General features: G+C 46.9%; 1 protein-coding gene across 1 annotated transcript in view; it reads right to left on the bottom strand.

Annotated features, from left to right (window-relative positions):
• Positions 1-9,787: 9,787 nt before the first annotated feature.
• The window catches only part of ATP13A4 (ATPase 13A4), a 42,000-nt gene continuing 26,956 nt past the window's right edge, over positions 9,788-24,831 (bottom strand). Inside the window, exons 18-30 of the mRNA XM_075417342.1 lie at positions 24,154-24,278; positions 22,987-23,150; positions 21,783-21,905; positions 21,063-21,142; positions 19,695-19,737; positions 18,679-18,788; positions 17,769-17,865; positions 16,960-17,032; positions 15,534-15,708; positions 14,845-15,059; positions 13,481-13,569; positions 11,293-11,373; positions 9,788-10,795 (exon numbers count right to left, since the gene is read on the bottom strand). Of these exons, the coding sequence (XP_075273457.1) occupies positions 10,574-10,795; positions 11,293-11,373; positions 13,481-13,569; positions 14,845-15,059; positions 15,534-15,708; positions 16,960-17,032; positions 17,769-17,865; positions 18,679-18,788; positions 19,695-19,737; positions 21,063-21,142; positions 21,783-21,905; positions 22,987-23,150; positions 24,154-24,278 (1,597 nt within the window). The 3' untranslated portion in view covers positions 9,788-10,573. The remainder of the gene's footprint in view (positions 10,796-11,292; positions 11,374-13,480; positions 13,570-14,844; positions 15,060-15,533; positions 15,709-16,959; positions 17,033-17,768; positions 17,866-18,678; positions 18,789-19,694; positions 19,738-21,062; positions 21,143-21,782; positions 21,906-22,986; positions 23,151-24,153; positions 24,279-24,831) is intronic.

The raw sequence follows: 24,831 nt of genomic DNA, 5'->3' as shown, positions 1-24,831 counted from the left end.
TTCAGCAAATAAGTCAGGCTGTATTCAGTGTAATGTATACAGTTAATTAGGCACAACATGGTCCTTATAAATGAGCAATCTCCTCTCCCTAGAAGTTTAAAAGGCAGCTACAACAAGCATTTAACGTCTCTGGTATGTAACAACACAACATATTCCCCAGTGTTCACAGCCCACACCACAGATCATGCACTGGTAATCCACCACTTGTTCCAGCTGCCCTCCAGGGCCTAGGGGTGACATTCCTCATTCCTCATTTCTGTTCCTGGAGATGTTCTCCACTTCTCCTGCGGATCCTGTCAGTGACCAGGGCCCTTTCCCTATGGCACAACTTCCAGGTAGAGGAAGACAATCATCAGCCCATGGCATGTGCTATACCCACACCTTCAAACTTTGCAGACAGTACCATGGTACCTTCAGCCCTCCAGAGGTACTCTGTCACCAGGATGTGGCCACCAAGCCTTGCGTGGGTAGTTCCACATGTCCTCATGTTCTTCCCTGAATTGTATGCTTACCTAACCCCACAACAACCCAGTCGCTAGGGCAGTAAAACTTGTCCGGTTGCTGAATGCCTGTCTTGCTTACAGCCTTGAATTCAAGCAATAAGCCGTCACGTCCACATTCCTGCTGTACAATCTATATCGGAAGGATGGGATGCTCCTGTACAGCTTGTGCTCTGAAAGGCTGCAGGGATTTAAAAGGAGCAGTAACAGAGCACTGTGAGAGGCAGCTTAAGGCTCCCATTAAGTCACCAGTGAGTGGGCAGGGAGCTCTGTGTATGGGTGATCACGAGGAGGAACGGAGCGGCAGGCTGGGGGTTCAGTGCAAGGGACAGGAGGCAGCTGCCAGTGCCCAGTGGTGCAGTTCCTGTGAGCTCTGCAGAGGTCTGCTGCTTTACAGCAACAGGCAGTTCTGCTCAGAGTAGCTGTTGGACACCGGCTGGCATGTGCGGGTGATTGCATGCAGCAGTGTAACTGCGCTCACTAAGGAATGGCTGAGGGAGCATTGCTGGTTTTCGTGGCTTGGAGCTATCGAGTCAAGATTTGCCTGACCTTGGGTGGGGTGGGAGAGTAAGACATAAATGAAGCGTGTCTCCTGTTCTCTGAACTGCTTTCCAGGTCCAAAAGCACTTCTTCCAGCACTTCCCAAGTAACCTGTAGGTTCAGGAGAAACAGCCTGTTACGATCTCCTGATGTCCTCTTTTTCTTTCCAGCCTCACTCTCTTCTTGAAATAGGATGGTCCTTTACTTGGAGAGATCTATCATGTGGGCTAGGAGAAAGGCTGGGGCAACTACACAATAAAGTGGGAGGCTTGTATTCTAACCCCACCTGCTAGTCATCTAGTAAGTGCTAAAGAGATTTATTAATTAGATTTAAACAAGACATATAGATGGATCTTTCCTGACTCCTTTTCACCTACAGTGACCTATACTGAGTAATCAAAGCTATGTCAGTGACAAACACCTCCTGTCACCAGCCGCAAGGGACTGCTAAAACTGTTAAAACAGGAATCTCCCAAGCAGGGACAAATACAGAATCACAGAATCACAGAATGGTAGAGGTTGGAAGGGACCTCTGTGGGTCATCTAGTCCAACCCCCCTGCCGAAGCAGGGTCACCTACAGTAGGTTGTAGAGAACCTTGTCCAGGCGGGTCTTGAATATCTCCAGAAAAGGAGACTCCACAACCTCCCTGGGCAGCCTGTTCCAGTGCTCCGTCACCCTCAGAGAGAAGAAGTTCTTCGTCATGTTCAGATGGAACTTCCTGTGGTTCAGTTTGTGCCCATTGCCTCTTGTCCGGTCACTGGGCACTACTGAAAAGAGTTTGGCCCCATCATCCTGACACCCACTCTTCAGATATTTGTAAGTATATATTAGGTCCCCTCGCAGCCTTCTCTTCTTCAGGCTGAACAAGCCCAGCTCCCTCAGCCTCCCCTCCTAGGACAGATGTTAGAGTCCCCTCACCATCCTCGTAGCCCTCCACTGGACTCTCTCCAGTAGCTCTTCATCTTTCTTGAACTGGGGAGCCCAGAACTGGACAGAGTACTCCAGATGAGGCCTCATCAGGGCAGTGTAGAGGGGAAGGAGAACCTCCCTCGACCTGCTGGCCACACTCCTCCTAATGCACCCCAGGATGCCATTGGCCTTCTTGGCAGCCAGGGCACACTGCTGGCTCATGGTTAACCTGTTGTCCACCAGGACGCCCAGGTCCCTCTCCACAGAACTGCTCTCCAGCAGGTCCACCCCAAGCCTGTACTGATGCATGGGGTTGTTCCTCCCCAGGTGCAGGACCCTGCACTTGCCTTCGTTGAACCTCATCAGGTTCCTCTCTGCCCAACTTTCCAGCCTGTCCAGGTCACGCTGAATGGCAGCACAGCCTTCCGGTGTGTCTACCACACCTCCCAGTTTGGTGTCATCAGTAAACTTGCTGAGGGTACATTCCAACTCTTCATCCAGGTCGTTGATGAAGAAATTAAACAAGACTGGGCCCAGTACTGACCCCTGAGGGACACCACTAGTTACCAGCCTCCAACTAGTCTCAGTGCCGCTGATGACAACCCTCTGAGTTCTGCCATTCAGCCAGTTCTCAGTCCACCTCACTGACCACTCATCTAGCCCATACTTCTTGAGCTTCCCTAGGAGGATATCATGGGAGACTGTGTCGAAAGCCTTGCTGAAGTCAAGGTAGACAACATCCACGGCTCTCCCTTCGTCTACCCAGCCAGTCATGTCATCATAGAAAGCTATCAGATTGGTCAGGCATGACTTCCCCTTGGTGAATCCATGCTGACTACTCCTGATAACCTTCTTTTCCTCCACTTGCTTGATGATGGCCTCCAGGATAAGCTGCTCCATCACCTTTCCCAGGATGGAGGTGAGGCTGACCGGCCTGTAGTTCCCTGGGTCCTCCTTCTTGCCCTTTTTGAAGATTGGAGAGACACTGGCCTTTCTCCAGTCCTCGGGCACCTCTCCTGTCCTCCAGGACCTCTCAAAGATGATGGAGAGTGGCTCAGCAATGACATCCGCCAGCTCCCTCGGCACTCGTGGGTGCATTCCACCAGAGCCCATGAATTTGTGGACATCCAGATTGCTTAAGCGATCCCTCACGCAGTCCTCCTCGACCAAGGGAAAGTCATCCTCTCTGTAGGCTTCCTCTCTTACCTCCGGGGCCTGGGATTTCTGAGGGGCTGACTTGGCACTGAAGACTGAAGCAAAGAAGGCATTCAGTAACTCTGCCTTCTCTGCATCCTCCGTCACCAGGACACCCGCCTCATTCAGCAGCGGCCCCACATTGTCCCTAGCCTTCCTTTTGCTGCTGATGTAGTTGAAGAAGCCCTTGTTGTTTTTGACATCCCTTGCCAGCTTCAATTCCAGGTGGGCTTTGGCTTTCCTCGTCGCATCCCTGCACGCTCTGACCACATTCCTGTACTCTTCCCAAGTGGCCTGCCCCTCTTTCCACATTCCATGGACCTTTCTCTTCTGCCTGATCTCTGCTAGAAGCTCCTTGTTTAACCATGCAGGTCTCCTGCCTCCTTTGCCCCATTTCTTTCTCAGGGGGATGCACCGCTCCTGAGCATGGAAGAAGTGACGTTTAAAGAGCAACCAGCACTCTTGGACCCCCCATGCCTTCGAGAGCCCTGGCCCACGGGATTCCTCCCAGTAGCTCCTTAAAGAGGCCAAAGTTAGCCCTCCTGAGGTCCAAGGTTTTGATCCTGCTTATCGCCCTGCTTCCTCCACGCAGGATCCTGAACTCGACCATTTCATGGTCACTGCAGCCGAGTCTACCTCCGACCTTCACATCCTCCACCAGTCTCTCCTTGTTTGTTAATACAAGGTCCAGCAGAGCACCTTTCCTTGTTGGTTCCTCCACCACTTGTATCAGAAAGTTATCATCGATGCTCTGTAGGAACCTCCTGGATTGCGCCTGCCTAGCTGTATGGTCTTCCCAGCTGATGTCAGGGTGGCGGAAGTCCCCCATGAGAACCAGGGCCTGTGACTGTGAGGCTGCTTGCAGCTGCCTGTAGAAGGCCTCATCAACTTCCTCCTCCTGGTCAGGTGGCCTGTAGTACACACCCACCGTAATGTCACCCTTATGAGCCTGTCCCTTAATTCTAACCCACAAGCTCTCAACTTGTTCTTCATTTGCCCCCAGGCCAAGCTCAATGCATTCCAGTTGCTCCCTCACATATAGAGCAACTCCACCACCTCTCCTTGTTGGCCTGTCTTTCCTAAAGAGTCTGTAGCCATCCATGACAGCATGCCAGTCATACGAGTTGCCCACCACGTTTCTGTGATGGCGACCAAGTCGTAGCCGTCCTGCTGTATAATGGCTTCCAGCTCCTCCTGTTTATTGCCCATGCTACGTGGATTGGTGTAAACACACTTGAGCTGGGCTGTCAATCTCACCCCTGATCCTGGCACGCCAAGCCTGGGCTCATCCCTAGTGAGCTGGGCGATGTCCCCTTCCCCCTTTGAACCTAGTTTAAAGCCCTCTCAATGAGGCCCGCTAGCTTGTGGCCAAGAATCCTTTTTCCCCTTTGAGATGGCTGCACTCCGCCTGTTGCCAGCAGGCCCGGTGCTGTGTACACCTCCCCATGACCAAAGAAGCCAAAATTTGACCGATGGCACCAGTCCCTGAGCCACCTGTTAACCAAGTGAGTTTTCCTGCCCCTTTCAGTGTTGTTCCCTGCCACTGATGGGATGGAGGAAAACACCACCTGCGCCCCTGATCCCTCAACCAGTCGTCCCAGTGCCCTGAAGTCCCTTTTGATGGCCTTGGGACTTCTCTCTGCTATCTCGTCCCCGCCAACCTGCATTACCAAGAGGGGGCAGTAATCAGAAGGCTGCACCAGACCAGGGAGTTTCTTCGCAACATCCCTAACCCGGGCCCCAGGGAGGCAGCAGACTTCCCTGCGGGATGGGTCCGGTCGGCAGATCGGGCCCTCTATTCCCCTCAGAAGGGAATCGCCTATGACAATGACCCTCCTTTTTTTCTTAGCCGAGGCAGTCGTAATACGTGGGGCTGACTGACTCGTCCTGGGCAACCCCCTGGATGGAGCTTCACCTTCACCCACTTCCTCTGTGGCCGGTCCCTCACATTCCAGAGCCCCATATCTGTTGCTTAAGGGCAACTGGGCAGGTGAGGGAGGCCAGGAGGGGATTCGCTTGCCCCCCCGAGCAGGGACCCGTTTCCATTCCCCGACATCTCTTAGGCCCCCTTTCTGCTCAGTGGCAAGAGGGTAGGGGGTTCTCTGCTTCTCGTGGAGCCGCCTCCTGCTGCCTCTGCCTCAGGGAGGGCAGGGTGCGGCTCCACCAGTCGATCTCTCTCTCACACTCCTGGATGCTCGTCAACCTCTCCACTTCCTCTTTCAGCTCTGCCACCAGGCTGAGCAGATCATTCACCTGCTCGCACCGAACACAGCCGCTGCCTCTGCTGTCCTCCGGTACGAGCGCCAGGCTCAGGCACTCCCTGCAGCCAGAGACCTGGACACCCGCGTTCTTGCGTGGGGCCTCCGTCTGGATCCCCACACCCCTTCTAGCAAGAGCTTTACCACGGGTGGTAACCACGGCTAGAATATCTCCTGGATAGGCGATGCCCACTACTTGAGTAGCCAGGAGGGGGACTGCACCCTGCCTGTCGCCTCCCCGCTCGCCCTGCCCGCGCGAACTGCCGCGCCGCTCCCGGGCTGCTGCGCCGCCTCTGTGCGCCGGCTCTGGCCGCCCGCGCGCCCTGGGGGCTGCTCTTACCCGTGAGGGGGTTTGGCCGCTGTCACACTCGGGTCCGCCCCCGCCGAGTCAGAGCTGCCGCTCGTTGGCACCTCTCACTCTCCCGCTCGGGGCGGGGGCTGCGGTCTCCTCTCTCTCTCTCTCAGCGCTTTTTGCCGCCTCGCCGCTGCGGTTTTGCCACTGGAGAAAGGGTCCCTTTGCGCGAGCCTCTGCTCCAGAGCCCTTCACCTTCAGTAGCTTCCAAATACGCTTTGTATTTCTGACACACAAAACATTTAGTTACTTTCTTAGAAGAGGAATTGTGTCCCCATTGCCGATAGCCAACCAGGAAGCCTGTTTACATAGCCTGGGTTGGCGGACACAGTGCTTGAGTGCTCCCATTCCCTGCATGCATCCAGCAATGAGCCCATGGTGCGCCGAACCACCATGCAGCGCAACATCACCCTCCTAGCTCGGGGGCTGCGTGCCATCTGCCCCCCAGACTAGAGAAAGGCTGGGGAGGGGTTAAGCACTGTCTGGGGAGGATGTTAGTGCAGAATGCTCCAGGACTCTTTTTCCAACAAGGCTTTAGAAGCCATAAGCATGAGTAATGAGTCCTCTAAATTCAGTTGTTGGCACCAGCCACCTGCAATATATGATAACTGAATTCTGTGGTTGCTTTCCTTGAATTGGGTGGTCCAGTTTGCTTCCCTTTCCTGGTTGCTCCTTGGCAGGTACTTTGTCTCTGTAGCCTCCTCTGTAATTCTCCTGAAGAGCTGTGGAAAGCTGGCATGTCTTGTAAAAGGTTCTGGCTTGTTAATATTATGTACATCTACAGCTATTATTGGTAAGAGTCTACATCTTTTAAATTGAGCTTTGTTCCTCTGCTGGTTCTGTGTGCTGCCAAGCAGGCTGAGCTCTAGACTGCTGATGAGCAGACAAAATCTGTGACAACTGTGTTAAGATAAACAAGTCATTAAAAAACGGGAAGGACAAAAATAAAAGTTATTTCCTTCTTTTATTAACGAGGAGAAGTGTATTTCAAAAGGAAAATCAAATTTTGAAATTAGCTGTGCAGAGTGGCTGCATGGCTCAGTCAGTTGGCTGTGCTCCTGGGAGTCTGACCCGTTGATTTAGTTGTAGAAAGCTAACCAGGATGGACAGTGTCTGCTGGCAAAGATCACCGGGGGTCTGTCCAACAAATGTCCACTGCCAGTCACAAAGGCACAAAGTGAGCCTGGAGCTTTCGTGCTCTAGGGGATTCTTCATCTGTGTTTGGATAGCTTGGACTGCAGACAGGGACTGTGGAGCCACATCCAGGGCTGTCAATCTATCTCTGCCCTCACGCAGCCTTAGAATTTGCAAAACACTTTTATAATACTACTACAAAACAACTCGTTAGGTGGCTAAGTTTTATTTCTGTTTCTGTCAGCATCACAAGCTGGGAGAGCCAAGCAGCAGGTCTGAACTCTCAGACAGGACTGAGTGCCTACATTGCACCTGCCCCTCGTGCACACACAGCTGAGGATGGGTGAAGGGAGCACGGCCGGTGCCTGGCAGACAGGCTGCAGGTGGGAAGAGGCTCGTTACTGTTCATGCCATCCTGATTTCCAGAAGTATAAGATCCTTTCAAATAAGAGAGATGCTCAAAATGCAAATGTGAATCCTAAACACGCTTCAGTCTTTTATTTTTGCTTATTCCTCACCCTGACCCTAAACACACTCCCAGTCCCAGTCTGAGGGGACCAGCCCAGTACTGGGATGTGCACTGAGACCTCTGGTGTTCCATCAGAGGTGAGGGAGCAGAACACAATCGCTTTGATGTGTGCATATGAGCTGGTTTCTGCAGCGGGGATGTGCCTAACACATCACTTCCCTGCTGATGGCCAGAGTTATGCTGTATAAGCACTTCAGTGCGGCTGGGACACACTGCATAGCTCTGCTGATTGAACTGGGGCTCACACCACTGACAGAACGCAATAAAATGTGCCCCAGTATGGCTGGAGACGAGGGACTTGCATAGAAAGATGGAACATCTGGTGGATGACAAGTTGACCATGAGCCAGCAGTGTTCTCTGGTTGCCAAGAAGGCCAATGGGATCCTGGGGTGCATCTTGTTCAGCCTGAAGAAGAGAAGGCTGCGAAGGGACCTAATAAATACGTATAAATATCTCAAGGGTGGGTGTCAGGGGGATGGGGCCAAACTCTTTTCAGTGGTGCCCAGCGACAGGACAAGGCGCAACAGGCACAAAGAGAAGCAGAAGACGAGGAAGAACTTCTTCACTCTGAGGGTGACGGAGCACTAGAACAGGCTGCCCATGGAGGTTGTGGAGTCTCCTTCTCTGGAGATATTCAAGACCCACCTGGACAAGGTCCTGTGACCCTGCTTCGGCAGGGGGGTTGGACTAGATGACCCACAGAGGTCCCTTCCAACCCCGACCATTCTGTGAATCTGTGATTCTGTGAACACAAGACTGCCATCTTAAAGAGTGGCAGAGGCTGAAGATCACCTAGCATCTGAGTTCTGTTCTCTCGCAGGTAAGGCTGTATTTCAGCAGCAGACAAGCAGGTCTTTATCTTTTCAACCCTACAAGCGGCACATGTTTGCCATGAGTTGATACTTTTATGCTGCCAGTTGTGATATAAATTACATGCATAGTCTGCAATGCTACTGCAGCTGCCAGGTTATCACATGCAGCAACATATTTCTTGTGTGTGGAGTTCATAAATAGTACAGTGAATTTTGTCTCCAAGGAAAATGTTATCGTATCTCAAACAGAGGATGGCAGGAATAATCCCACTGACCTGTTCTTACTGTGTCTCCTGAAGTCACAAAGACTCCGTAGAGCCTCTAGCCTTCACTTATCAACGAATTTTGCTGCAAACTGGGAACTCATCCTAACTTCGGAGACACTTCTGTGAACAAGTGTGAATGATTTCTGGTTTGTGTCAAGTTGTGTGGCTTTGTGGCAGGTTACTGTTAGGTAAACTGCAGTAGGTGGGAAGGTATTTACTCCATTTGCTTGTGTCAAACTTGTCTAAAATGGGGAAAAAATTGCTTTGAGTCAAAAAAATGTTTTATTCAAGTTGAAACATTTTTGGTTTGGGGTTTTTTTTTTGTTCTTTTTACAAAAACAGTACTAGTTGTTTTTTGATTCAAGCTAAATTCTTTTCAAACATTGTTCTGGTATAGACATGTTGAATCAAGACAATCCATAATCTCTTCTAATTTGCTCTTGGTTTTCCAGATCTACTTTTCTAAAAGACCAAAGGAATCTTTACCACGACTCCCAGCCTGCCTGATTCTCTGGGTTTCTGTGGCAACACAAGAGTGCTTTAGCACCAAATAGTGGGAACATACAGTCCCTACCAAAGTGCTCCTCAGCCCCACCCAAAAAAAGCACGGGCAAGCTCCAGCTGTGCAAAACAAATTGTGCTGTCAGTTCAGAGGGGACAACTCCCTGCACACCTTATCCAAAGAAAGAATTGTTCCTCTTGGTCCAAAGCCTCGCTGACCTGGACCTTGTTGTTTTACCCATCTGGGGACAGCAATTGCAAAATGGGGTCAGCAGAAAGTCAGCCTAGCATCAAAGGGCTGAGAGAATAAGTGCTGGTAGAAGCTGCTTTTTTTGAGTAGTTAAAACCTGGAGAAATGCACAGTGCTGTTGTGTTTATGTACAGCAGAAGCACCACAGCAGAGTGAGTAAAAGTCGCCATCAAATGTTAACAGGTGAGGGATATGAGCTGATGAATGACTCATGGTGTGCAGCATGTGCAATTATGGTTGGAAACCAGGGCCAAAACCTCAGATGGTTCAACTTCAGAGCATGCCACAGAATTTAATAAAATTATTCTGAGACCTAGCTGGCTTCCTGTCTTTTAGTTCAGGCCTTGGGCCCTTGGAGGTAGTAACCCCTTCAGTACCTGCTCCTTTTGGCACTGGTAAACCAGGAGCTGATGCCAGGCAGCAGCCCAGCCATGCAGTATATGTTCTAGTGGAGCAAGCCCACAGCACAAGGAACAGCATGTTCTTGTAGACCCACAGAATGAGATCACAATTTGCAATTATCACGTGTTTCACTCTACTTTTTTAAAATTAATATCCCAAACAAATACCTCCCCCAAAGAAGAAATGTTAAACAATGAAATCATTCTGCTCTGTAGGCCAATAGATTTTTCACACAGAAAATCCAAGCACCACACGTTTTAAACTCAGAAGAGGGCAAACAGTTTGCCTGGTAGCAGCGAGCTAGCAATAGAGATCTGCATTGTTCCCATTATGGGAAGAGCACAGCGGTGCTAGAAGCAGATGCTTCTAGAAGGCTTTGGCTATTTGCAGTTCCTTCCAGCTCCAGAAAGCCAGGTATTGCCAGAAGGGGAAAAAAACAGCAAATGCCAGACACCAGGTAGCACTATCTGAAACCCTGGGAGCTACAGGAGCAGCCTCTGTCAGGAGTAATTTCTATGTGTTTGCTCAAAGGGGATCTCCCCAGAGGAGTGCTGATACCCAAATTAGCTACTTCTCACCTGGAGGAGCCCCCACCTTTGTGGACTGTATAATGCAGTTCAAGAGAAGGATGCAGCAATCAGGTGTTTCAACCATGAATACTTGGCCAATATTCAGCAAGCTGTTCCATTTGCAGCTGGCAGCCATTCACACACAGGCAAGGGGACAGGAGAAACGCTGTTGTAGCTTTATGCTATTGCAGCCAGCTTTTCTGCTTCCAGTTAATTTAAAAATAAGCCAGAACTGGCTAGTCTTAGAATGGAGAGGCACTGATGGGTCAGTCCTTCCTCTTTTCTTATGTCTCTGAGATAGTCTTTGTACAGCCAACTGCCACTGTCCTGGACAGGTGTCCTCTGCAGTTTCCTTCAGAGTGCGTCCTCATTGCTGTCAAATGTTGGATTGCTATGCCCTCCCATACTTCCCTCTATTGATATTGCCACAGAATCTGAGAAGAAGGTTCTATTCAGAGGTGGCCAGGCTGAGTCCTGCTCTAACACTCGCTGCAGCCTCTTGTAATGGCTCTTCGAGTTGTACCGGAAGGTCTTTTTCAGCAGCAGCCATAAGGGTCTGTTCTCGATGACAGCTTCCTGTAAAAGCAAGAGCAAAAGGAAGATTCTGGAGGCCCTGGACAGCAGATTTTCCTCTTCATCCACAGGACACACATGGAGCAAGCAGTGGAGACCCAGACCTCCCACCCTGTCTTGCTCATCCACATCCCTTAAACAGCCTTTTACTGACCACTTCTTATACCAGCTCCACCAGAAAACGGGGACCAGCTCTTCCTGCCAGCCTTCAGGATGTGGGTAGAAAACATGAAAGACTGCCCATATTTCTCTAACCTGAGGCAGGGTCTAATAAATCCCACTCACCAGAGGAAAGAAAAGGTGGCTGAGCCTTGCATTCCCTTGTATCTGATCATTCAGATGTGGGGCTTTGAGGAAAGAGTAAGGGTGAGGTAGCAGCAATGGCTCCTGTTTTACTAGATATTCCCAGTCTGGGCTGAGAAGGAGGGAGAAAAAGTGAGACCTGACACTTTTGTCTCTCTAGTTAGTGTTGACAGGTACATTCAATGAATTGTGCTCACCTCAGCAAGCAAAGACACAGCAAGTGTGACTGCAAGCATGATCACCATGGAGATCCGCCACGAGGTAGGGGTGCAAACGAGCTGGGGAAAAAAAGCAGAAGCTGCTGTTCAACAACACGTGCACACACTAGACACTGGTGGGAGCTTGTGTTATAGAAACATAGAATCATTTTTGTTGGAAAAGACCCTTAAGATCGAGTCCAACTGTAAACCTAACACTGCCAACTCCACCACTAAACCACGTCCCTAAGCTCCACTTCTACAGGTCTTTTAGATACCCCCAGGGACGGTGACTCAACTGCTTCCCTGGGCAGCCTGTTCCAGTGCTTGATAGCACTTTCAGTGAAGAAATTTTTCCTAATACCCAATCTAAACCTCCCCTGGTGCAATTTGAGGCCATCTGCTCTCATCCTATCACTTGCTACCTGGGAAGAGAGACTGACACCCATCTCGCTACAACCTCCTTTCATGCAGTTGTAGAGAGTGATAAGGTCTCCCTCCCCTCAGCTTCCTCTTCTCCAGACTAAACAAACCCAGTTGCCTCAGCCGCTCCTCATAGGACTTGTTCTCTAGACCCTTCACCAGCTTTGTCATCAAAAGCTAGAATCCCAAACTGGCTGTACACTGCTGATGAGCCAATATTGCTACTTGTCTTGAGGAATTGAAACTTATGATGCAGCAGAGAAAGCCATACTCCAGAACTGCAACAGGAAATCTAAATGCTTCCTTTCTTTGTAATATAGGAAATAGTTCAAAATCTATTTCAGCTCCAAACCCAGCTCCAGCTTCCCACAGCCAGCAGCACTGGCTTTCTGGCTGTAGCTCAACTGTAGCTGGAGATGCAGCTCAGATCCAAAACTTGGATCAGCAATTTCTCCACGGCTAGGGTATTGCAGAATTTTCTCATTGCCACTCCCTCCTTTTCTCTTCTCAGCAAATCCAGTGTATTCCCTCCAGACAGCCTGGCAGTTTTACTGTTCTCCCCAAAGGCCTTTTAGCCCCTCGCAGCTGCAGTGCTGACAATGTCCTGTGCCACCACAGCCCACAACAGGACTAAGACTTGTTTTAAAGTGCCATCTCGTGGCAGATTCTTTAACTGGGTCTGCCCGCTGAGCCGCTGCTCTGGAAACACTTAAATGGTGAGGCAGCTTTAGCTAGGCTGCTTGACATTCAAAATCCAGGTCCATTCCCGTTGTCTATGTTTCTCTCTCCATGTTTCATTATTTTCGTTTCTAAATCTACTTTCTAACTGTCACGCAAATTTATAGGACTAGAAGCAGCATCTTGTTCAGTATTTTTTATTCAAAGCCATCACACTTCATCGTTCTGATTACAAATGTACTGAAAAAATAGCTGTGTGTAGCTGTTTTGTTCCTGTGAGTCCTCCTACAAGGCTGTGTGAGTGTCACAGTGTAACATCTCCCAGCCTCCACATACTAACTGCCAGGTCCACTGACAACCCTGTCCCACGGCTGATGTAAATCTTATCCTTCCCTTGCATTTCCCCTAGGATGGATTTGCACAAGGCAACACCCAGCTCTCATTCTGCCAGACTAAATAAGCCAAGCCCTATCAGTATTTATTAATCAAGGATCAAGAGAGATCCTGTATTGCCGTGACAGCCTGTGACAGCCCCACTAGTCTTTCTCTACAACTGTTCTAAATCCAAATGCTGCTTTAGGAAACTGTGGACTGTCCGAAATGTAAATAGGAAGCCTGAAAATATTAGAGACTGAGAACTGAGAGCTGCCATGAGTGCTGACTGGCAGATCTTCTTTGCAAGAGGATCTGTGTGCAGAGCAGCACAGTCTGAGAAACATGAGCACATGGTGCTTTAGGTTAAACCTAGCTCCTTTCTTCTCCTGGCTTCACAACTATCAAGTCACCAACATACCAAGCATGGTAAGCTCAGTGATGTCATCTGCTGTTGTATGGACAATGTGCTGAAACAATCAAACGTACGTGTGTAGTTGTCCAGGTGTCAGAACACACAGATCTTAGTTTGGAGCTACCATATCTCCAGAAGATTCTTCAATCCTGTCATCTAAAATCACCTCTTTGAATTTGATTTGTCTTTAGAGGTGCCATGTGTCCCTGCAAAAGTCTGTGTCTTTTGTTAAAAACAATCCCAGTGCACTTATAATGGGACTGGCAGTAGGAAGAAAACCCACCTTGGAGCAATACTCACATCCATCTTAGAGTAGAGATCATCAATATCAGCAAACACCAAGAAGAGGCAAATGCCCAGCTGCCCTAAGAGCACCAGTATGAACACATCTGAAGGGACAAGAACAAGCAAATAAAACCACAGGGTTATGAGCAATCTCAGCTGCTTCCTGAGAAGCCTTAGAGCCTTCCACTGAGCTCAGTATCTCCTGTCATTCAGAAAAATGTCCAGGATGTAGTCTTGCTTTTGTTGATATGATTAGGAACTCTGCCTTTAATTTCAGTGGTATCAAGACTTTGCTCTCAGTCAGGATCAAAAGAGTCTAAGTAATGGAGAATCTATTGCCTTCCCCATCCATAGGCAGATGTTCTAATGATGAGTAAATTCATTCTCTCTTAAGCTGGCAGGCACCAAACTCCACTGTCCGGCCACTCGCTCTGGTTTTGCCTGGTTCTGGGAGAGTGATGACCAATGCTTCTGCTATCTGCGAGGAATGTTCCCTCCTCACCATTACTATACCAAAACAGCAAAGCCATGAAACCTGCAGCATTACCTCTTCAGCAAAAAAAGAACTGAACAGAGCTTTGCCTGAGAGGCAGCTGCAGCATTTGACCCCCTCAAAGAGCAGCTCTCCTGTGCCTCACTGCAACTTCCAGAACTGCCACAATCACACGTGCTCATCTTCCCTTCACGTGACAGTCTTTCAGAGGCAGAATAGACCTATCAGACTTCACTACAGCCCCTTCAGGTTATTGCCTTCTTTGATGTCTCCTCTTTAAAGCAGTTGCTGGTCATAGAGTTAGCAAATGCTAGACATCTCTAGTTCTGGAACAGGAAATAGAGCCTCTGCAAACGTGCAGATTTTATTGCATGTTTTCTTCTGAGATGGGCCCAAAAGAATGCCCTGAATGGGAGTTCTCTTAAACACTGGTCAGACAGCATGCTTTGGGGAGACAGGCATGCGGCTCTTCCAGAGGTATTCTAAAGACTAAAGCAAAGTGAGACCACCTAATTCTGAGTCTTTTTGCGATGTCTCATTCAGGCTGCCTTAAGTAACATGATGATTCTGCCAGCCAACACCATGTTCCTGCTAGTCCTCAAAAGTTTTAATCAAAATCCATTTGTGCATTTCAGAAATCCAAATGCCAGGGCCAAGTTTTTAGCAGTACGGAAACAGGAAGTGTGCGCCCAGCTCAGAGAGCTGCTGGTCTCAGGATGGCATTGGCACTAAAACTTCTGAAAAGGTGGCCTTCAGTCATTTACAAATCTAATATTGGGCTCCTGCTTTTTTTGTCTGGCATCACTTGTGTCAAGTTTTACTTTTTCCCTAGTGAATTGACCTCCTGAGTTGACTTACAGATGCCTCCCTCTCTCCTCATACTTACAGTTTGTGTAGATGGGTTGCCTGAAAGGCTTTCCCTTGGAAAACACTAGTGCTACGATGAGGCAGTTGATGGTACTTAGCAGCCACACTGTGGTGTTTTCATAACTCTTGTAGCCATTATCCACTTGCCCAGAGGCTCCATCTCTCAGCCCATAGAGCCTCAGGCTGGAAAGAGAGGAAGAATTCTCCATGTGGGTGTTCACTGAGAGGCAGGCGCTGAAAAAGAGTGTCATACTGGTCAACAAATGGTCACTGTCTTGGTTATTTCCCCCAGCTTCCACTACCACTATCAGGAATCGTCCCTTGCAGCTATGATTTGCTCCGGCTATCACAATGATGTAGGTTATTGGCAATATGTCCTCAGTCTCACCCACTGGGTTGAGCTTGCTGAACTTGGCAGAGCCTGAGCTCAAACCTAGATGGATACCCTGGTCTTCCCTGCAATCAAATACTCCTCTCTGTGCTCAACAGAAGCATTCTCACCACATGAACTGTGCTGCACAGCAGACTTGCTGGGGAGCTTAGGGACCTGCAGACAACACTAATTAACGTATTTGCACTCTGTGGGGAAGCACAAGGTCCACCTGCAGCAGCTGATCAGGCCTGTAGTTAAGCTGATCAATAATGTCATGCATACCTGTCCCACTAGGTCTGCCCTGTGTCACCCAGAGCCCCAAGAAGGGGACCTACCTGTGTATATCAGTCTTGGAATACCAGGGCTGCTCCTGAACCACCACAAACCCAAAAATCTGCATGCCGAGGCTGAAGAGGATGTTAAGTACAACAGAGAGCAGCAGCGGGGGTGAGATGAGTTGGCTAGGAGGCCTGTAGGGAACCAGCTTCGGATAGGCACCTGTGAAACTCACTGGAACATGCACAGACATGTTTACTACTGTGTCCAAAATACAGGCAGTGCTGCTGTATATTACTGTGATCAATGGCCAGCACTTTTACAGTCTATAGTGTTCTTTATAATACATAAAAATACTACATAAAGTACAAAATACAGAGTTGTTTTCTTACAAAATCTTATTGGCCTCAGAAGAGGTTAATTAATGGCATCTGACTATCATGAAGCATTTTTGGAAAATAAGATGTTGGATTTTTATTTTCTTTGGCTACTGTCAGGCCCAAGTATATACGGATATGCTCAAGCTCTCCTGTTCTCTTTCTGTCCTGTCATTTGTCAACTGCAGCTTGCGATTTTCTGTTGCCCATGTTCTGTGCATCCTTCTGGACTAAGCTTCTAGTGCCCAGTCATTTGAGCTGGTAGAGGACTGCATTAGCTGAGCTAACAGGTTTTCCTCTGCTCTTATGTTTAACAAGTTACACAGATTTTGAGTAAAGGAGCTATACAGAAAGTCTTGAGGCAGTGTTCCAAATGGGCTACTTACAGGAAGGTAGCTTTTGGCACCCAGTATTGTGGCTGACCCTTTTAGGATTGATTTAATCAAGGCCTTTTCCAGTTGTCTGTGTTCCAGCAAGGATGGAAGACAGCTATGTGGTTTTGCTATATGCTTTTGATGCCCCTGCCTTTGCCAGTCTGCTTCTAAACCTCCCCCTGCATTTACTCTTTCTCAACAACCCCGTCTTTCTCTTTCCCCTCCAGCACTGGTTTCCTCTCTTACACTTGGCTTACAAATTCCCGCTCTGTAGTGTCTGACATCTGTAATTTCTTTCTTCTCCATTTTCATCTCTCTTTCCTCTCGTGCCTCCTGCCTACACAGCTTCAAATATGAGTTGGACTCCGAACAGTCAATCCCTACACTTTTTCATTTGGGCACGGATCCTTAGATATCTTCTTCATCTGCCTTCCCAAGTCAACAGGAGAAAGCCTAATAGACTTTCCACTGCATTACGTCTGTTTTTACTCCTTCTGTAGATAACATCCCAGTTATCAACAACCTACATGCTCAGCAAATGCACCATTAAGAATTACCCATCTTATTTCAGAGCTTTCCTCAAACAAGACGCCTCCTCTACTAATCTAAACATCCTGTACTCTGTGCAGTCTCTCTTTTCTTCCTTTCTGTACACAGAATTATGAATTTCCAAGGAGGTAAAAAATATTTGAGATTATTCTCCCATTAATACATACAATGACTAAGGGGCTTACTTGTCACACCAATTACAGTGGTAATAGCCAGATCTTGGAACAAAAATTGGTAATTCCCAAAGGAGTTTAGTTGCTGAAAAGAGAAACACAAAGAAAAAAAAAAAAATCACAAATCAGACATTTGCCAAGGGCTTGTTTATATCATCGCCAGAAAGCTGTATTATTTTCATGGAGCTAATGCTCTGCTGTTTGTTCTGAAACACTACTCAGCAGATAAGGGGACCACACAATCCACCACCCTGCCAATAGATTCGTCATCATCAGGCCTGCAGCAAATACTCTCATTTTGTGCATCGTTCAGACTAACAATGCTTCCAGTTCACTCAATGTAATAAAAAAGAAGGCTATTTGAAGAGATGTGCTTTCTCAATGCTGGGTGACTTCTGAATGCAAAACCCTCCTCTCTATTTGGGAAGAAGCCATGCAAAAGTGGTTTAAGGCACTCCAGGGGATTTTGCTTACTGTCAAGTTAATTCATGCTTTAAATGCTGAATAAATTGCAACAGCATATGCTTATGCCAGATTCTCCCTTTTCAAAGGCATATGCTCTCATCCAAAATACTGTTCAGTATCTCAGCCTTCTTTTTGACCAGCTTGGATCTTGAGCCCACTGGAGGAAGTTAATGGGAAGAATCTTTCCTGTTTTCAGCTGAGTGTACAGGAGGACCACATGATCACGCCACAGAAGTTTACAGCTCAGATGAAGGTAAAGCTTCATATCCTAGTTTTATTGTGACTTTTACACCATGTTTCTCCTACAAGGGAATAGCAGCTCATCCAGTTCTAGCCAACATGTTCCCAAGCCATACCCAGTACAGCAGGAGAACACCAAGGTACTGAATGGTGCTGTACAGTGCCATGTACTTGAACATGCAGAAGGAAGTGATGAGGGCAGCACGGCCTTCCCTGTGTGAAGACATGAATATAGGACAGCAATTAGGTGATGGGTCTGCTCCTGTTGCCAGTCCTCTCAAAATGCTGTTGAAAAATCAGACGTGTCACAAGTAGAAAAGTGTCTGCCAGTATCTTGCTGGGAGGTAAAATAAATTAAAACTGGACAGAATGAAAGTAAAATCTTCCCATACAGAAATTTTGCTGCAAGCAAAAGGGCTTGATTCTAGTCATCTATATTCCCAAGATGACAATTTACTCCAGCAACTTTTCCTGCTTACATTAATAGAGCAAGTAACAATTCCGTATGAGGAAAAACATACAAAGCCAAGCAGTTGCTCAGTGAGTTCATACTAACAAGTCCTTTCCTCCTGCAGTCAACATACGGTATCCAACAACAGTAATGCACTCTCCCTGATTTATTCATCTGCCCCAGTAAGCAAAACCAGGACCCTGGCATAACAGATGCTAATGTTTTGCTTGCATAGGGTATTAAAGGCAGGGCCTAACAGTAGTGTACGTGTTGATTTGTGGACATTTGATCCAGCTTTATGGAGCATTGTTCATTTTGCTATTTCTTTGGCATTTAAAATACTGCTAATGACATAAAGCCCAGCTGTAGATGCCCTCCTCCTGTAGTTTTGAGGGAATTAATATATCTTAAAGGAATTTCAGATGGGAACTAGGCAAATGTCAATGTCAAGGTCAAAGACATTTATTTTTCTCTAGATATGTACATTCTGTCCCAGTGGGAACACCCAACACGAATATTTGGGAGGAGTGGGAACTGTCTCCTTTATATAATAGGCAACAAAAATCCATGCTTACCTGATTAGCTCTGGCACACATGCTATGCTGGGTGTTTGGGATGTGAAAGGTGAAGCCACAGATGCCTCCTGCTCCGACAGTGATATCCCTGCATGCGCCACTTTCAAAGCCTGAAAGTTACATTCTTCTTCAGCACTCACAAACCAGGAAGACCCAGCAACTGATATGTCAGCCAAGAAGTGACCCCTTATTACAGGATGCGTTCTGTGAACAGCAGTCCCTCTTCACTCCCCGGATGTGCTCCACCTGAAAGGTTCCTCCAGTAGGATGTGGCTGAGGCATCGGGTCCAGAAGAATGGGGGTGACAGCATGGGAAAGTCCATTTTCCACAGACCCCAAAGCCATCCACTACGAGCTGCAGATGACAGGTTTGGCTCTGCCTCCTTTTTCAGCACTTATTTGCAGTTCACACCTTATTAGACAGTCTAGGTTCTCTGCTTGCTTCCCCCAGGTAAATCCTTGGGACTTTGTGTTAGGGCAAGTGATTGCTTCACTGCCTAGGTGGCATTGCTCTCACTGCCACAAGGATACGTGAAGTCATGGAGCAAACTGAACCTGCCCAGAAGGTAGTTACAGGTCCCTCCTGAACACGGACCCTTCCTTTTGGAAAAAAAACTTTCTTGCACTTCTAAAGTGTGCATTTACAAAAACCTTGTAGGGCTACAGCTGTTCCCCATTGAAACTCCTCCTCACCCTAGTCTTCTCCATCCCCAGACACAGAAGATGTTGACAGAAACCCCAGTGGAGGACTTGGAGAACCCTCTAGTGGTTTTTGCGATGGAAATGAATCAGTCCTTGAGACCACAAACTGCAACAATCTCTGCCTAGGACAGGTCTTGCATGGTAAGGACCACACTGTGGGATCAGGCCTGAATCAGTACTGGTGCCAGTACAGCTGCTCTGTCAATAAGCAGAGCACTCCCATCTCCAACATGTGCTCCATTTGGGATATTCTACTGGCATCACACTCATTTTTCATTTTTTAAATAAATATATCGTAAAGAATTTTCACTTACCCCACAGTCATTGGCTCCATCTCCACACATGCCCACAAAGTAACTAAAAAATAAAATGACCTACAGTTCAGTTCTGAGGAAAGTGAGACCTATAAACAGGAGGGAGTCAGAGCCTCCTCCATGCAATTCACTTATGCAAGTCATGCAAGCTTTTTGTTAAAAGCCCTTCTGCAAAGCTGAAAGACTGAAATACAAGCCCGGGACCCTGGACTGTGTATGGGCCTTGGGCTTGCACTTCAGATGAGCAAAGAGTTTCTGTTGTGACGGACAGTAGAATACATTAGTATGAACTTTATGTTCACTACAATGGACTCCGTCTCCCACCCTCACTGGGTTTAAGGTCAAGCTAATGGTGAGAGCCCTGCTCAGAAAGAAAGGATTGCAGGCACTGGTACCTCGTGTTCACTGGGAATAGACATGAATGGGGACTCTGCTTTGGGGTTCAGTCCTGCCAGAACCTCCCAGAGCAGACAGAGAGTGACAGAGGCAGCTGGAGTAGAGAGAGAAGAAGAATATGGGCTTAACAGGATATCTGGAGACAGCTCCTCACCCCAAGGCTGAAATAACCTTGTGAAATGATGAGCCCTAAAAGTAAATCTGTATATCTGCAGCATCCAAGTAAAATCAGCCTAGTGCTTCAGGAACTGACTCACTTCTGTCTTTCACTGCTAAGGCCTGGATTTCGTTGCAGGGGAAGTTCTCACTGGAAGGCATTGATGCTTGTCCAGGGAAGCCAGACAGTGGTTGGGGTGCTCACAACTGCTCACACCAGGCTGATAATCTGAAATAGCCTAAAGCTTACCCTGCTCTAGAGGCTAGCTCGTCGAGATGAGAGTGGGGGTCTTCAAAAGACTTGGGAAACAGCTGAATAATAGGCAACAAGACACCTGGGACTCAGCGATATTTACACACCTCTGTGACTGTGAACAGCACAGGGCATATCGATCCAGACTGCTCTGCATGTTTTCTAACCCATCACACTGAGTCAGCAACAGTGCAGTAAAAAGACTGCTAGCATCAGAGAAGCTGTAAGTGCTGGGAGATATTCCTAAACATTTTGGGTAGACAAGTGCCCCTCCTTCAGGCCCAGAAAGAGACGTAAGAATGAAGGATAATGTGAACAAATGAAACCCAGAATCATGGGACTGTTAGGCCTTTGACAGATTGCCAAACCAACATGGACTTCAGTGTGTCTTCTTTAACAGGCTTTAGGAATTTAACTGCTAAGCTGTATGTCTGTGGAAGTTTCAGTTTTGTGCACTTCTAGGGAATGATATGTTAGCCAAAAGCTAGCTCTCACTAGACTCTTTTCAAGCTTGGAAAAATCATCAAACACTTCCTAACTCTTAGTACTCATTATGAACTTACTCCAGCTTTTGAAACTCTTCTACAAGGCTGGATTTCTGACCAGGAGACATTCTAGCAAAAACTGTTCCATTCAGCAGGAGCTGTAAGGAGAAAAAAAGTGATTTTTTGAGCACTTGAGGTAAGAGTCACAGCAATTTCAGTGATAATCTGGAATAGAAACCACAAAAAAATCACATTTCTAAACACCTGATGCTAGATCCAAGACAGGAAAGGCTGATTATCAAAAATAAAAGGTATTTTAGTTAATGTTTTGAAAAAATAACAATCACAAGGACAAGAGGCCTGGTGTGTCATTTGAGTTAACTGGTGAACACAGATTACCAGGTAGGGATTTACTAGAAGAGAATTCATGAGACTATCCTTTCCATAAAGCAGACAAGTCGTGCTGAATTGCGTGCTGTGTAATACTATGTTTTCTCCTGTTCTCCAAAACGTGAGAGAATCAGTGCAGTGCAAGGACCAGGCATACAGGCACAAATGTTTTAAGTCATGTCCTCACACCACGAGGTAGGTCTGCTCCTCTCATGTGCAGAAAAAACCACAGGGGTTTTCAGATCTTTCCCCATATATTAATATCAGAGATCCATCCAGCTGATGAGTATTTCAGGGTTAGAATTGTTCCCAGATGATGTCCTGGTACAGATCTCCAGCTAATTATATCAGGACAATCCAAATCTACTGAATGGCAAGCCTCCTCCAGTTAAATAATCCAGATCTTACCTTTGGAAGTAAGTGCCTGAAATGCTGTGATATAATTTGGTAAGATTTTCCACTCATGGCAAAATGATACTGGCCTGATCCCAATGCCAGTCCAGTCCTTCTTTCAGCCTGACTGTCATCATCCTGTAAAACAAGACAGAATGAATGCTGCTCACAAGCCCTCAAAAGCTACTATGTGCATTTACACAAGCACTACTACAGACAAAAAAAAAGGATATACCACGGAGAAGGCACTTGTGAAGACTCTGGGAGACCTGGGTTGAAGACCCATTGCCTTTGTCTGGATTTGTGAAGGGATTTAGGCATAATTAAATTAATTTGCCTAAATTAATTTCAGTGTGAACTGGGTGCTTCATATGTCTTAAAAGCTGTCCCTCAGCATTGCCACATTTGATAGAATTCATGCAACAGTGCCAATCTGGTGAGCTGCACAGTGAGTGAGAGGGGCTAGAGCCCCATATGGGCACCATAGCTAGGCGTGCCTTTTGGCAGCGAAATACAGTGAAGATGCTGCCTAGGCTGAGCTTTGGTAGAAAGGAGCCCCTCAACAGCCCCTGCAGAGATTCCCTACCATCTGCCTGACTCTAATACTTCTCAGAGAAGGGTCAGCACCTTCAGACATACTCTTCAGGGAGAGAGTAACTGGTCTTTGTCTCAGTTTCTTTGTGGAGATGCTTGATGAAATATAATTCCCTAGCATAGCTAGCCTGTTTCACTGTGTATAGGCAATTTCTCAACAGTTAATCTGTGTTTTAATTCTGCAGGTATGGGGAAGTGCTAACTTTCTACCTGCTTGAACAGGGCTGGTTCATTCAGTGCAGTTCCACAGATTTTAAGTCCACATCTAGACTATCAAATTTACCTTGGAGTGAAAGGAAACATGCATTAAACTGGCATCAGCTAAGCATGAGGGCTAAACACAAATCTTTCCTGGGTGTCTGCAAAGCTGTTCTTAAACCTACCTAGGCAGTTAGCAAAAACGTGTTCACAAGATAATATGCTAGGAAGGAAGTTCTAGGGGAGCACAGTTTTATAAAGATCCCTTCTGTTTAAACACTTTTATAGCACATAACATCCTGTCTGACATGCAGACAATGGTAAATGGCTGGTCTCTGTTATACTAGCATAATCCCACTGCATTATTTAAAGCATTCTCGCTTAGTTTGTTTTCCTGCTGTACAACACTTGCTTCTGATATGCTCGCCAGGTTTCCGTAATCTTCAGTTTTGTTTTCTTCTAGTGGTTTCCAGCTTATAGATGCTGAAAAAGATCCAGGTATTTTGTTTCCTTCCACAAGAATCACTCTGTTCATTGGAGAAATCATCCCAGCATTTTTGGCAACAGTTACAGCTGTCTGAATGTTGTCACCTAGAAAAATCAAGGAGAGTATTATCTAAAAATTTCTGCAATGAGGAAATGGAGGAAACGTTAGCCTTTCCTGAATTGTGAGTTTTGAAATACATCCACAAGAATCAGTAAGATTTCAGTATCTGTACCTAAGAAAGTTTTTGATAAAGAGCAAAACTTTGCAGATGACGTCTGTTTCAATAGTTAAACATATTTTCATCTGGAAATGAAATATTTTCATTTTCATCTACAGATTAAATATTTTCATCTTAGCTTCAAAAAATCCAGATGGGGAATGTACTCCTAGATGATATGTTTTAGACAAAAACCAATAAAGGATTCACACTAAGTTGCTGCTACTATCACTGATTCTCATCAACTGGCCTTAGATGGCTTTGGTGTAGGATGTGTGCTGAAAGCGGTGAAGCCCAAGAAGTCAAGATCTGTGTGACTCCTGGAAAAATATATTTCGACCATGGAAAAGCTGGGGGTTATCCTATCCAAATCCAAACCAGCCCTTCAAGTAAAAAAATGGGATCTGCAGGAACTGGCAGGCATGAGTTACCAGATGTCTAAAGGTTCAGTGATTAATCCTGGCATCCATGCTCCATCTCTGCTCATTTATGACAACAGGATTTCACAAGGCCCCATCAAAAGGGGATCTCGCATGACATGTCTTTGTGCATGTCATCTGATAACCTTACCAGGGAGAACAAATTGACTCAGTGGAAAGCATCAGAGGAACAGGATGGCTCTGATCTGTGTCGAAAGTGAGACAGATGATTAAGAGTTAGGTATATCTGACAGAGCCTGGTGAAGTTGTCAGGGATATAAGCCTGCATAGTTCAGCTCACATCATTATTACAACACACATGCTTCTTGGACTGTAATTGTCTGAAAGATAGAAATGTCTGTGCCTTTTTACCACTGGTGGTGACAAAGAAGCAGACTGTTCACTCAGACATCGTTGAATTCCCTCTGTCTCGGCCAGTGGCCACACAAATAATCCACACTTTTTAGATACCTGTGACCATAACACTCCTGATGTGGGCAGCACTGAGCTCTTCCAGAGCAGACTTTGTCTCCCTCTTTAATCGATTCTCCATTATCAGCAGACCCAGGAATGTCAGATCAGATTCCACCTCCTCCCTAAGAGCGAAGAACAGACAGACAGATTGAATTTTTCTTTTGGCCTTTGCTCTGGTTTTGCATTGAATTTGCTGATAGTCAGTTATAACTGTTAACCATCCCACCTAACTCAAAAGAATTAAAATAACTTGTTAGTTTTCATCAGTCTCAGGCTGTCTGACTTTTGGGGTGCTATTTCAACACCAGCAGGGCTTGCTTCCCACTGGCAGCAAGTGGTGCTGGTTGTGTATGAAGGATCTTGACTTGATTTTTCATCCTTCTATTCCCTTCTTCCCTTGTTCTGAACAATGAGTTCAGTATGTAGCCAGCTTCCAGCTCATGTTTGCTTAATTACCACATCAAAAAAGAGCCAATTTCAACCTACCTACTCCACACACCAACACGAAGCCTAATGGGTAAGTTGGACTGTTTTCCATTCATGCACCATCCTTACCCAGCATGAAAAAGCACCCTAAATTTCCTGCAGGATTCCCAAACTGTGGCCGTCTGATTTGGAAAGTCACACACTAGTCTTTCTCATTTGAGGACTGTACTACAAAGACACCTTAGTAAA

Source organism: Opisthocomus hoazin, chromosome 4, assembly GCF_030867145.1.
Source record: "Opisthocomus hoazin isolate bOpiHoa1 chromosome 4, bOpiHoa1.hap1, whole genome shotgun sequence".
NCBI lineage: Eukaryota > Metazoa > Chordata > Aves > Opisthocomiformes > Opisthocomidae > Opisthocomus > Opisthocomus hoazin.
This window is presented reverse-complemented; position numbering and strand designations above follow the sequence as displayed.